Source organism: Callithrix jacchus, chromosome 12 (genome assembly GCF_049354715.1).
Source record: "Callithrix jacchus isolate 240 chromosome 12, calJac240_pri, whole genome shotgun sequence".
Lineage (NCBI taxonomy): Eukaryota > Metazoa > Chordata > Mammalia > Primates > Cebidae > Callithrix > Callithrix jacchus.
Window position 1 is genome coordinate 9,823,536 of NC_133513.1, and position 14,829 is coordinate 9,838,364.

At 40.0% G+C, this 14,829-nt stretch overlaps 1 protein-coding gene across 1 annotated transcript in view; it reads left to right on the forward strand.

Annotated features, from left to right (window-relative positions):
• RBFOX1 (RNA binding fox-1 homolog 1) overlaps window positions 1-14,829 on the forward strand; it is a 2,602,982-nt gene that overhangs the window by 2,465,138 nt on the left and 123,015 nt on the right. The window contains 2 exon segments of the mRNA XM_078344605.1: window positions 2,964-3,056; window positions 4,743-4,803. Coding sequence (XP_078200731.1) covers window positions 2,964-3,056; window positions 4,743-4,803 — 154 coding nt within the window.

Here is a 14,829-nt window from a genome sequence, read left to right on the forward strand (position 1 = left end):
CTGTGTTCTCCCCGGTGCTGTGGTAACAGTGACTGCTAGGTCCCATGGGCAGAAGTGATGCCCGCTCGCCCTCCAGCTGTACACTGGGTCTACGGATTTTCTCTTCTTGCCTAGTGAGAGGCTGTAAATCCACAGTCCTAGTTTCTGTAGTTCCTTTTGGAACATGTGGCATGGCTTTGGTTGCTAGGAAGTCAGGTGTATCAGGGAGGAAGAGAATGTTGCCAAGAAGCCTGGGACGTGTGATTTTGGCTTTACCTCTACATGTAAGCTTCAAGTAACCAAGTCAGATATCCTTCTGAAAAATCTATAGAAAGCAGCAATATAAAATTCTACTTACTACAAGAATGAAAATCTTCGCTTTTTGAGACAAGGGAGACAGGGTCTCACCCAGGCTGGAGTACACGGGTGCGATCACAGCTCACTGCAGCCTCAGCCTCCCGGGCTCAAGCAGTGAATGCTCCCACCTCAGCCTCCCAAATAGCTAAGACAACAGGTGCAGGCCATCACAACCCGCTACGTTTTTTAGTTTTTGTTTTAGATTTTGAGACAGGGTCTTGCTCTGTCACCCAGGCTGGAGTGCAGGGGTGTGATCATGGCTCACTGCCGCTTCAATCTCCTGGGCTCAAGCTGGGATCAAAGGGGCATGCCATTACACCAAGCTAAATTTTTTTGGGTAGAGATGAGGTTTTGCCATGTTCCTCCTGCCTTGGACTCTCAAAGTGCTTGAATTACAGGTGTGAGCCACCATCTCTGGCCCAAAACCTTCTTTTGGTGCTTTCGATCACACACAGTGAAATGAGAGGTCATGGAAATTAAATCGCTGGGCCATACATTTTAAGCTCTGTAAACAAACAGATTTCTGGAGTCCGTTCTGGGATTCTCATCCAGTGGATACAAAGCCAATCTCGGGAATCTGAACGTTTAATGTGCTCCCAAGTTCCTTCTGATGTGTAGCTAAGTTTGAGATACACTGGCCAAGAGTGAGAACTGTCAAATAGAGCGAAATCCCCCTAAATTCTGTCTTTTTTCCCTTTGAAGAACAATCATTTCCAAGCTATTTAGTTAGCAAGCATATTTGCAAATCCAACGTGGGCATCCTGAAAGACTAGGCAAGACCCTTCTGTTATGGAGCAAATGATCTTAATCAGGTGATTCAGCCTTATCCCACTCTCAGATCCTCACTATGGGACAGATTATGGAAGGTAATTGGGTTCAATCCGCCAAAGAAAAGCAAAGTATTTTTTCTTGATACAGTTCACCCTTGAACAACATGGGTTTGAACTGTGCAGGTCCACTTATATGTGAATTGCTTTTCAACCAAAGGCAGTATTCCCAGGATGTGCGACCCGTATACACAGAGAACCGATTTTCCTCTATACTCACGTTCCACGGGATGACTATAGGACCTGGATGTGCGAGGATTTGGGTATCTGGGGCGCAGGGGCTTGTAACTAATCTGTAGTGGATACTGACTTACAGCTGTCTATAGAATCCCAGCAATGATCATGGACCCTCAGCTGAATACATCCACATCTCCGTCCTCTGTTGCTGATGAGCCCGTTCTGACTGTTGAAACTTTCTCTTAGCCAGCCCCATAGACAATACCTCTTCAGCCTTAAATTTGGAGGCCATTATAGAGATCTAATGTAGGATTAGGAGTTACACCAGGTGATTGTAACTACCATGCCTTTGTAATTGTGCATTTCTTTGGTAAAACTGAGTATTATCATGTCCCGACTAAGCCTGGAGCCAACAAGGGTTATTTGATGCTAAGAGGAGCCCCAAAATACTCCATTATTGCACCCACTTTGCAGTGAGAAATCAGAAAGAGCTGGGCAAATTTACATGGAAATTGTTTGAAAGGTTGGTGTATATTTCTGAACAAGATGTACAAACATTTTTAGGGGCTTTAAAAATATGTCATTTTCTGTACTCTTAGGAACAATGTCAGTGAAGACAAAATAGGGGTTTTGACAATATGCAGTTTAGTGGGGTGGTTTTTTGAGGCTGAAGTATCAAGAGCCAAATGTACCCGTGGTGAATTCAAGGGTGTATTTGTTACCTATCAGTAAAAGAGGAAGTGGCCAGAATGTTATTACAAGTTACATTAACGAAGTTTCTTTGCTACCTGTTGATGTGAAAAATAAATGCTGACCTAATGCTAGAACTTTTCAATGTGGGTACACCTTTCCCTTTCTGGTTAACCACGTAATATGGAAGGTTGTCAGACCCAAAGCATGTATGCTGTTTGAAGAGCGGGAAAGTCTGAACACAAACATTGAATTGTTTGTATTTTGAATCAACGGAAGTTTATTTCTATTCATTTCATGTGACTTTTTTGTTTATTAGACCAGAGAGCTTAAGATTTGTTACCAAAAACAGGTCTTTCCTTTTTTTAGGCTTTTAACTTTTGTTTTTGAGAAGTAAAGGCTGTAGAATTGACAAATTTGAATAACCCTAAAACTGCATGAAGAAGAGACGTTCTTTAAACCACACAGCATGACTCTGTAGGCAATGTTAGAGGGTTTTGGCATTCATTGTTGAATTTCGTGCACACGTTTTTATTTCATTTTATTTTTAATTTGCATGTCAGAAAAGTGGTTCCCTTTTCTTTTCCTCGTTATTTCATTTTATTCTCTGTGAAGATACTGTACATTTATTTTGATCTCATTTTCTTTTTGGTAGATTTATTTTCTTCCGTAGTGACATTTAGAAAGGTATTTTTGGTATCCTTCTTTGAATTCTTCAGGGGTTACAGCTAACTGGGGACAGAAAAAAAATCTTGTTCACATTTGTCGCTTAATTATTGCACATCTCTGGACTCTTATAATTTCTCTAATTTGCATGTTACAGAACTGAAGCCAGGACAAGAAATAGAAATTAAAGCGAGAGAACGTTTCCAAGTGGTCGTTGACTGAAATAATAATCTGCATGTTGTTTTCCCTTCTCCCTCCTGCATGCAGGGATTTGGTTTCGTAACTTTCGAAAATAGTGCCGATGCCGACAGGGCGAGGGAGAAATTACACGGCACCGTGGTAGAGGGCCGTAAAATCGAGGTGCATGTTCAAAATATTTTCCTTTTCCTCTTTTTTATAAATGTCTGCTTCACGCTCATTCGTTGTTCCAGATGCATCACTGGCGTCTTGTATGTGACCCTATTTCCCCCTCATCGTTTATATATATATATATTTATATATAAAAAGGAAAACTGGCCTTACTTTTTTTTTTTTTAATTTTGTTATGTTATCTTATTACTGCTGAAAGGTGGATGGCAAACTTGAGACAAAAGAAAGGTTAATTGTAAAGGGTTTTGTTTCCTTTGTGTTAATTTCCATGTTTTATAATCAATGGGTGCAGTAGGTTCCAAAAAGAATAGACAGGGTTGCAATCCAAACAAAATACAGAACAGTTTCTTTTTCTTTTTCTTTCCACTTCAGGGTTGAAGAGGGATCCACAGTGGTTTGCAAATTAAACCAAAATGGGAAAACAAAAAGATTTAAAAAAAAAAATGAGAGGTTTTTACTAAATGTCTCATTTTTTTTTTTTTTAAGAAGCCAGTTTGAATTTCTGTATTCTTTTGATAATAAAGTGAATAATCAAACAAACAGGATTTTCCTGTTCAGTATCTGGCCCCTGTTCATGGAAAGCAGAAATGCCAAAATGCTGACACTCGGAGTCTGCTATTTGTACCACTGGGATCTCCTGCAACATAGCCACAGGGTCATATTTGTTAAAACTTTTTTTTTTTTTTTAATACCAGTTAAAAATGCTTTAGTCTTTGGAGTAAGATGTTGCATATTTTGCCTTTCATTTTCCCCTTCGACGATAACGCTTAGGCCCCTCACCAAACTCTCAGTAACCATGGTAACTGTATACAAACCCATGCTGGCGATGGCGGTGAATGGTAAGTGGTGAAGTCCATCTGCCGTTTCACGTACTTAGTGCTGATATATCTATATACATATATATACCACGTGAATTTTTTTGACTTGTATTAAGTTTTCTTGATGCTCTCTTTTTTTGGGTATTGGTACGCCTGTAATTGAGTGTACGTTCTAAGCTAGCCTGGGAGGCACTGACTGGATTGAGTTATGACCGGTGCACATCTTACTCAGATTGTTAATTCCATATTGTGTTAAACAATGCACCCTTCTCTTTTATCCTTTTGTTAGCTGTGACTTTAAAGCTTGAATGGTTTCGTTAATTCTTGCGATGTCAAAGGCTCTTGTTCCCAGTGTTGAATGCTAGATGTTGCTTTCCCGATGGTTCTTTCCTCCTGAAGTGTTGCACACGGCTAAGACGTGTTTGTCCCTTTTTTTTGACATTTACGTTCCCTTGTACTTTGTCTCCTCCCTCTTCTCCACTGCATGCTCCTTCATATGAACTTTATTTTATGTTTAAAAAATATTTATCGTTTCTATGTTACCATGGAGTACACGCATGCTTTTTTAAATCTTCAATTATGCAGTATCTTTTAATTTGCTTTTACTGTCTCTTTATTAAACTCTTAATGATATGACATTGCTTTATTGAAATGATTTGTAAGTTAAACGGTTATGAAGTAAATGTAATTTTAAAATGTATGATTTTGTTATGCACCTACTGCCTTTTATAAATTAAAATGCATTTTCGTTTTTAGTTTTCTTTTTTTAATAAGTAAATCACGGTCATAATGCATGCAACTAATTAAATTGGGAGCTGGCCATGGAATATGCGCTTATTTGAGTTTTCTATGTACATAGGTAAATAATGCCACAGCACGTGTAATGACAAATAAAAAGACCGTCAACCCTTACACAAATGGTAAGTAGAGATCGATCGGCCTTTTGCAAGAAATTCTCTCTACCTCTGAATCTTTTAATTTAATCAGATTCTATGACAACATTGTTTGCCTGGGCATTGACACTGTGTTTTCACTACTGACCGGCTACAGTGAACCGCCTACATCAGTAAGAAAGATCATTTTCACAGCAAAGGCAAATGGACTGTTGAGGTTAAGTGTGATGTCCTCCTCCTCTTTCTTAATTCTTCTTTGGGACTGAGATGCAGTAGTTACTTGGAAATTAATTTTGTAATCTGATTGGTTATTATCGTAAGTTGAGGGGAGAATTTGAGGTTTAGTTTTTTGGGTTTTTTTTGCTTTTCAATACCATCTCCTTGTTGATGATGATTAATCATTCCTGGAAGTATAGTCACAGTTTATTCTGGCTTTCAGTCTTCTCCAGGGAGATTAGCCATTTGAAGTGCTTTGGAGGACACCTCATGTCTGAGTTCCACAGGGTGAGCAGAATGTGTGATCGGGTGTTTCATTCCTCTCTGGGCTGCTGGGCGTTGTGATTTTGGGCTAGTTGTGAATTTTGCTGTGTATTGCAGACCCCATCAGGACAATACGGTTCTGTTTTTAATCAGTCATACTTCTCAAACCTTCACATGAGTTACTAAAAATGAAGCAATGCAGTAAGTTGAAGTATATGCACGTGGTAGATTATACCCATTAAGATGAGCAGAATAAAGACCATTAAGGATCTTGTAATGAAAAATTGAAAAACCTACTTACAGCATAACTTCAGGTAAATTATAGTAGCCAAAACGCTAATAATGGTTGCGCTCAGTTGTGAGACTGGCAGTGTTTTTTTTTGACTTATAGGTTTATAAAGGTGATATAACTTTGTTACGTCAAAAGGAGATATATGGAATTTTACACTGCTGTATTTCCATGTGCAATTAAAGCTTTCGATTTTTTTAAAGTAAAAAAAAAATTACAGATATCTCAAAAATATATTTAACATAACCCCATTGCCACCCTGGTTTCCTACCTCCCTCTCAGAGGAAGCCACTTTTACACATTGTTTATAGTTCTATTTTGCATATTTGTGCCTACACATGTAGTAGGTGTTCATTTATAGTATAGTTTTCACAGTATTGTATACATTTTTATGTGAATATCATGATGCACCTGCCATTTAAATTGGCTTTTTATAGAATTCTTTCCATGTTTATATATACAGATTAGACTGTTTCAGTGGTTACATAATATCACACAAAACAGATAAATTGATTCAATCAGAACTAAATACTGATTGTTATATAATTGTTTTCATTTCCCTGGGATAAGCAAGAATGATCAATTACTGATTTCTTCTCCTGTTTCCTTTGCCAGTGACTACCCATTCAACAGTCAGTTTGTTCTCAATTTTAAAAGGGGCATCATTCAACTCTCTCTATGATAGGGCTCTACATTGTAAAGACCAGAAGAATTATTCTGCTGACTGTTTTGCTCAGCTTTATCAAGTAAGACATGCCCTTAAATGGTATAGACTATTTTCATAGCAGACTTTAAATGCTAAAACTGAAGCTAACCTCTGATTTATGTGTCAGGAAGCCTTTCTGCTTGGCTAGAAGTAACAGTTCTGAAACTTGCCAGATTTATCAACCTGATGATCGGGCATGCTGTTTAATTACGAACGTGCACAGCTGCCCAGGCACACGTGTGCTTGCACGCTTATGCATAGCTTCTCATGTGTGTCGAGTCAGAAACTGGAGCAAGAAAAGTCCAGTATTATTCCATAAGCCATCTGCGTGTATATTTAAAGAAAGAGTTACAGATCAATTTTATGCCCAGGGACTGACAACTAGACCTGTAGGGTTTTTTAAAACACCATTGAAAGCCAATTTACAAATAACTAGCCTTTCTGGAACATGAGGTATGCATTATGTGAAGCATTTTAAGTGCACTAGACACACATGAAGCAATTACTACAGCTTTTTCTTTTGTGAGACGGTGTCTCACGTCATCACCCAGGCCGAAGTGCAGTGGCACAGCTTATTATAAAGTAACAGAATCTTGTGGCCATGCCTGTGTGTATCAGGAATCACTGTCCCTTTGTCTTCTTGTACAAGTGCACTCAAATGGCAGCTAACTACAGTAACAACAAATTAAATGTGCAACCTCATGTTCCTGCTGCATGTTGCCATGCATAGCCCGTGTCCGAGTCCAGGTAGTGGTGCACTCAGTTTCCGGGAACAAGTCATGTGGGTCTCTCATCTCTGTATGTACAAAAAGGTACTCAAAATTGTGCCTATCACACATACTGAGTATGGAACCTAAGGGGCAGATGGATAGTCAGTCATGGGAGAATTATATATATATAAATATGTGTGTATGTATGTGTATGTATGTACACACACATATATATATATTGTATTGCACTTTAGGTCCTTGGGTACATGTAAAGAACATGCAGGATTGCTGGATAGGTATATACATGGCACTGTGGTTTGCTGCCTTCCTCCCCGTCACCTATATCTGGCATTTCTCCCCATGTTCTCTCTCCCCAACTCCCTGCTGTCCGTCCCCTAGTTGCCCCCCACAGACCCTAGTGTGTGATGCTCCCCTCCCTGTGTATATGGTTCTCATTGTTCAACACCCACCTATGAGTAAGGACATGTGGTATTTAGCTTTCTGTTCTTGTCAGTTTGCTGACAATGATAGCTCATCCCTGTCCCTACAAAGGACACGAACTCGTCGTTTTTGATGACTGCATAGTATTCCGTGGTGTATATGTGCCACATTTTCCCTGTCCAGTCTCATCGGTGGGCATTTAGGTTGGTTCCAAGTCTTTGCTATTGTAAACAGTGCTGCAATGAACGTTAGTGTGTATGTGTCCTTATAGTAGAACGATTTATAATCCTTTGTATATATACTCAGTTATTGAAGTTTAAGGTGGTTTTTTCCAGTTCTGTGAAGAACACCATTGGTAGATTGAGAGGGATAGTGTTGAATCTATAAATTAATTATTATTGATCCTTCCTAACCATGAGCATGGAATGTTTCTCCATCTGTGTGTGTCCTCTCTGATTTCGGTGAGCAGTGGTTTGTAGTTCTCCTTGAAGAGGTCCTTTACATCCTTTGCTAGTTGTATTCCTAGGTATTTTATTCTCTTTGTAGCAACTGTGAATGGCAGTTTGTTCCTGATTTGGCTCTCTTTAAGTCTGTTATTGGTGTATAAGAATGCTTGTGGGAGATCCAACATGGCCAATTAGACACAACTCCAGTGCACAACACCCAGCAACAGAGACACACAAATCCAGAGATCTCCTAGCTCCAACTGAGGTACCAGCTGCATTTCATTGGTCAAGTCCGATGGTGAGCAAAGCCCACTCAAGGCAGACTGAGGCGGGGAGGGGTGCTGCTTCACCCAGAAGGTGCATCTGACTGGCAAATCAGAGGCTCCCCTTGGGCACTCTGGTCCTGATACAGCCCTTCCCCCAAAGCCTCAGCAATACACAGAACAGGGGATCTTTGCCAGTCAAGTGCCAAGAATTACAAGTGCAGAGTTGAATAAGAGCCCACGGACTGAGCTATCGCCCCCCACTCCCTCTGCCCAGAGAGAGAGGGAGCTATAATTGGAAGCAGCTGGGCAGGCCCCGACCCCAGGACCAGAGGGAGGAAGCTAAAATGGGGAGACAGACAGCTGGCTGCAGCTGGGTGGGTCCCTATCCTCACCCACAAACCCCAGAGGGCTGAAGCTCTGACTCTAGCAGGTTGCACAGCCAGTACCATAGTCTGAGATAAACCCTGAATGATCCAGCCCACTGGAGGAAGGGCGCAACCCACAACTAGAGGGTTGGGACTGCACTACAAGTTTTAATAAAAAACACAGGAAGCCTATGTAGCAATGAGATGGCATTCTTGATGACCCAGCAGTGCCTATAGGTCAGCGGAAGAGGCGGGCCTAATCTTCCAGTATAAACAAAAAAGACATGGGAAGCTTCCATAGTAACCTGAAGGAGTCCCTAGAAACCCAGTGGCACCTCCACAGGCCGACAAGTGACCTCATCAAGCAGCTCCCTGACAACACAGCCAGGTAAACCCACAAAGATGGGAAAAAACCAGCCTAAAAAAGATAAAACCATCAAAGACCCACCTCTTCTCCTTCAAGGGATCCCAACTCCTCAACAACACAGGATCACATCATAACTGAGAAGGACTGCAACAAATTGACAAACAGGCTTCTGAAGGTGGATTAATAAACTTTTCTGAGCTAAAGGAACCAAATCCTTGAAAAAAGGTTAGATGAAATGCTAACTAGAATAACCAGCTTAGAGAAGAACATAAACAACTTTGTGGAGTTGAAAAACGCAGCAGGGGAACTGCTGTGAGGCAAACACAAGTTTTAATAGCCAAATAGATCAAGCAGAAGAAGGATGGAATATCAACTCAATGAAGTAAGAGAAAAAAGAGTGAAAAGAAATGAACAAAGCCTCCAAGAAATAGGGGATTACATGAAAAGACCTAACCTATGCTTGATCAGTGTACCCAAAGATGCTGAAGAGAATGAATCCAAGCTGGTAAACACGCTCCAAGATATTAACCAGGAGAACTTTCTAAGCCTAGCAAGGCAGTCCAAATTTCAAATTCAAGAAATACAGACAGCTCCCCAAAGATATTCCTCAAGAAGAGCAACCCCAAGGCACATAATCGTCAGATTCACCAGGGTTGAAATGAAGGGAAAAATATGAAGAGCAGCCAGAGAAATAGGTCAGGTCACCCACAGAGGGAAGCCAATCAGACTCACAGTGGATCTCTCAGCAGAAACTCCACAAACCAGAAGAGTGTGGGGGCCAATATTCAACATCCTTAAAAGAACTTTCAACCCAGACTCTCATATCCAGCCAAACTAAGCTTCATAAGTGAAGGCGAAATAATAGAATCCTTTACGGACAAGAAATTACTCAGATTTTGTCACCACCAGACCTGCCCTACAGGAGCTCCTGAAAGAAACACTAAGCACAGAAAGGAACAAGTACCAGACACTGCAAAAGCAAACCAGTGGCAAAGACCAAATATGCAATGAAGAAAATGAGTCCACTAATGGGAAAGAAAACTAGCCAGTAACAAAATGGCACTTTCAAATTCACACATAAGAATAGTAACATTGAATGTAAAGGCCTAAACACCCCAATCAAAAGACACAGACTGGCAAACTGGATAAAAAGTCAAAACCCATCAGTGTGCTGTATTCGGGAAACCCATCTCACATGCAAAGACACACATAGACTCAAAATAAAGGGATGGAAGAAGATTTACTAAGCAAGTTGGGAACAAAATAAAGCAGGGGTTGCAACCCTAGTCTCTGATAAAATGGACTTCAAACCAACAAAGATCAAGAGAGACAAAGAAGGACACTACATAATGGTAAAAGGATCAATCCAACAAGAAGAGCTAACTATGCCAAATACATATGTACCCAATACAGGAGCACCCAGATATGTAAAGCAAGTTCTTAATGACCTAAAACAATATTTAGACTCTCACACAATAATAGTGGGAGACTTTAGCACTTCACTGTCGATATTAGACATATCAACCAGACAGAAAATTAACAAGGATATCCAGGACTTGAATGCAGAGCCTGGACCAAGCAGGTATAATAGACATATACAGAATGCTCCACCCTAAATCCAGAGAATATACATTTTTCTCAGCACCACACTGCACTTACTCTAAAATTGGTCACATCATTGGAAGCAAATAACTCATCAAATGCAAAAGAACGGAAATCATAACAAACAGTCTATCAGACCACAGCACAATCAAACTAGAACTCAGGAACAAGCACACACTCAAACCCACACAACCACTTGGAAACTGAACAATTTGCTTCCAAGTGTCGACTGGATAAACCATGAAATGAAGGCAGAAATACAGATGTTCTTCCAAACCAACCAGAATCTCTGGGACACCTTTAAAGCAGCGTAGGGAGGGAAATTTATAGCAATAAATGCCCACATGAGAAGGAAGGAAAGATTTAAAATCAACACCCTATCATCAAAATTGAAAGAGGTAGGGGAGAAAGATCAAAAAAACTCAAAAGCTAGCAGATAACTAAGATCAGAGCAGAACTGAAGGAGATAGAGACACTAAAAACCCTTCAAAATATCAGTAAATGCAGGACCTGGTTTTTTGAAAACATTAACAAAATAGACCACTAGCCAGATTAATAAAAAAGAAAAGGGAAATAATCAAATAGATGCAGTAAAAAATGATAAAGGGGGTATCACCACTGATCCCACAGAAATACAAACCACCATCAGAGATTACTACAAACAGCTCTACTCACATAAACCAGTAAACCAGAAAGAAACTGATAAATTCCTAGACACTTGTACTCCACAAAGACTAAACCAGGAGGAAGTTAAAACCCTGAATAGACCAATAACAAGGGCTGAAGTAGAGGCGGCAATCAAGAGCCTACCAAACAAAAAAAGTCCAGGTCCAGACGGGTACACAGCTGAATTCTACCAGATGTACAAAGAGGAGCTGATTCCATTCCTTCTGAAACTCTATCAAACAATACAAAAGGAGGGAATCCTCCCTAGCTCATTTTATGAGACCAACATCATCCTAATATCAAAACCCAGCAGAGACTCAACAAGAAAAGAAAACTTCAGGCCAATATCCATGATGAACATAGATGCAAAAATCTTCAATAAAATACTGGCAAACCGATTGCAACAGCACATCAAAAAGCTTATCCAGCACGATCAAGTAGGATTCATCCCGGGGATGCAAGGCTGGTTCAACATACGCAAGTCTATAAACGTAATTCACCACATAAACAGAAGCAAAGACAAAAACCATGATAATCTCAGTAGATGCAGAGAAGGCCTTTGACAAAATTCAACAGCTCTTTATGCTAAAAACCCTCAATAAACTAGGTATTGATGGAACGTATTTAGCTATTTACGACAAACCCACAGCCAATATCATACTGAATGGGCAAAAACTGTAAGCGTTCCCTTTGAAATCCGGCACTAGACAAGGATGCCCTCTCTCACCACTCCTATTCATATAGTACTGGAAGTTCTATCCAGAGTAATCAGGCAAGAAAAAGAAATAAAGGGTATTCAAATAGGGAAGGAGAAAGTCAAATCATTTCCATTTACAGACGACATGATTGAATATCTAGAAAACCTCATTGTCTCAGCCCAAAATCTCCTGAAACTGATAAGCAACTTCAGCAAAGTCTCAGGATACAAAATCAATGTGCAAAAATCACAAGCATTCCTATACACCAATAACAGACTGAAAGAGAGCCAAATCAAGAATGAACTGCCATTCACAATTGCTACAAAGAGAATAAAATACTTAGGAGTACAACTAACAAAGAACGTAAAAGACCTCCTCAAGGAGAACTACAAACCACTGCTCAACAAAATAAGAGAGGACACAAACAGATGGAGAAACATTCCATGTTCATGGTTAGGAAGGATCAATATCGTGAAAATGGCCATACTGCCCAAAGTAATTTACAGATTCAACACTATCCCCATCAAGCTACCAATGACCTTCTTCACAGAACTGGAAAAACCACCTTCAACATCATATGGAACCAAAAGAGCCCCTGCATAGCCAAGTCAATTCTAAGCAATAAATAAATAAAATAACAAAGCTGGAGGCATCACACTACCTGACTTCAAACTATACTACAAAGGCTACACTAATCAAAACAGCATGGTACTGGTACCAGAACAGAGATTAGACCAGTGGAACAGAACAGAGGCCTTGAAGGCAATACCACACATCTACAACCATCTGATCTTTGACAAATCCCACAAAAACAACCAATGGGGAAAGGATTCCCTGTTTAATAAATGGTGTTGGGAAAACTGGCTAGCTATGTGCAGAAAGCAGAAACTGGACCCCTTCCTGACACCTTACAGTAAAATTAAATCCAGATGGATTAAACACTTAAACATAAGACCTAATACCATATGAACCCTAGAAAAAATCTGGGCAAAACCATTTAGGAAATAGGTGTGGGCAAGGACTTCATGACTAAAACACCAAAAGCATTGGCAACAAAAGCCAAAATAGACAAATGGGACCTAATCAAACTCCACAGCTTCTGCGCAGCAAGAGAAATGGTCATTAGAGTTAACTGGCAACCAACAGAATGGGAAAACATTGTTGCAGTCTGCCCATCTGACAAAGGCCTAATATCCAGAATCTACAAAGAATTAAAACAGATTTACAAGAAAAAAACAAGCCCATTCAAAAGTGGGTGAAGGATATAAACAGACACTTTACAAAAGACATACATGAGGCCAACAAACATACAAAAAAATGTTCATCATCACTGGTCATTAGAGAAATACAAATCAAAACTACATTGAGATAGCATCTCACGCCAGTTAGAATGGTGATCACTAAAAAATCTGGAGACAGCAGATGGTGGAGAGGATGTGGAGAAACAGGAACACTTTTACACTGTTGGTGGGAGTGCAAATTAGTTCAACCATTGTGGAAAACAGTGTGGAGATTCCTCAAAGAACTAGAAATAGAAATTTCATTTGACCCAGCAATCCCATTACTGGGTGGGTTCATTTTCCAATAAACAGTGGGCACTGTTTACAATAGCAAAGACTTGGAACCAACCCAAATGTCCATCGATGATAGACTTGACAGGGAAAATGTGGCACATAGACACCGTGGAATACTATGCAGCCATAAAAAACAATGCATTCATGTCCTTTCTAGGGACATGGTTGAACCTGGAAACCATCATTCTCAGCAAACTGACACAAGAACAGAAAATCAAACACCGCATGTTCTCACTCATACACATGGACACAGGGAGGGGAGCATCACACACTGGGGTCTGTGGGGGGGCGGGTAAATAGGGGACGGACAGCGGGGGGTGAGGAGTTGGGGAGAGATAACATGGGAGAATTGCCAGATATAGGTGATGGGGAGGAAGGCAGCAAACCACACTGCCATGTGTGTACCTAAGCAACAATCTTACATGTTCTTCACATCTACCCCAAAACCTAAAATCCAATTAAAAAAAAAAAAAGCAAACAAACAAAAACGATGAGCTCCTGTCCTTTTTAGGGACTTAGATGTATCTAGAAACCATCATTCTCAGCAAACTGACACAAAAACAGAAAGCCAAACACTGTATGTTCTCAGTCATAGATGGATGTTGAACAAAGAGAACATATACTCAGGAAGAGGAACATCACACACTGGGGGCATTTATGGGGGGTAGTGCAGAGACAAGGGGGGTTGGGAAGCTAGGGAGGGATAATATGGGGGGAAATGCCAGATACAGTATGCACCTAAATTAAAATAAATTAATTTTTTAAAATGCTTGTGATTTTTGCACTTTGATTTTGTATCCTGAGACTTTGCTGAAGTTGCTTATCAGTTTTGGGACATTTTGGGCTGAGATGATGGGGTCTTCTAAATAAACAATCGTGTAAATTCTAATTCTATAAAGACTGTGGCTTTTGTAGTGGAGGTTATGGAGAACTTTGGTATTCAGAGAAAAGTAGTTCTCAAAGCTGTCCCAAGTTTTAACTCATGAGTATCGTCACTACAAATAAATACCCTTTAAATGGCAATGCAATGTTATTGATAAAATATAGGACCCTTTCAAGTTCTTAATAAGCAAAAGGATAGAGTTATGGCAAAAAGGGTAAGTCAGGACCAATAAAGTCACACTGAAATGAGAAAATTAAGCCATCAGTGAGGTTCACTCATTAGCTACATAATTCATTCTCACAAAGCATAGAAATGATACTTCAGCAAAATTATAAATTACTAGAGCCATCAAAGTTTCAGGTCATCTCCAGGTGATGAAATAGAGTTATCAGAGTCAGCATCACATTCCTGCATTGCTTCAATCACATATCCAGAAAACGATTTAGCAGCTGCATAGTTGCCAGTGATAAATAAGACTGAATTCTTAATGTGATGGGATACCTGTCTATTATAGAAAATTGCAGTTACTAACCTGGAGGATGTGGATACTCTTCTCAGGA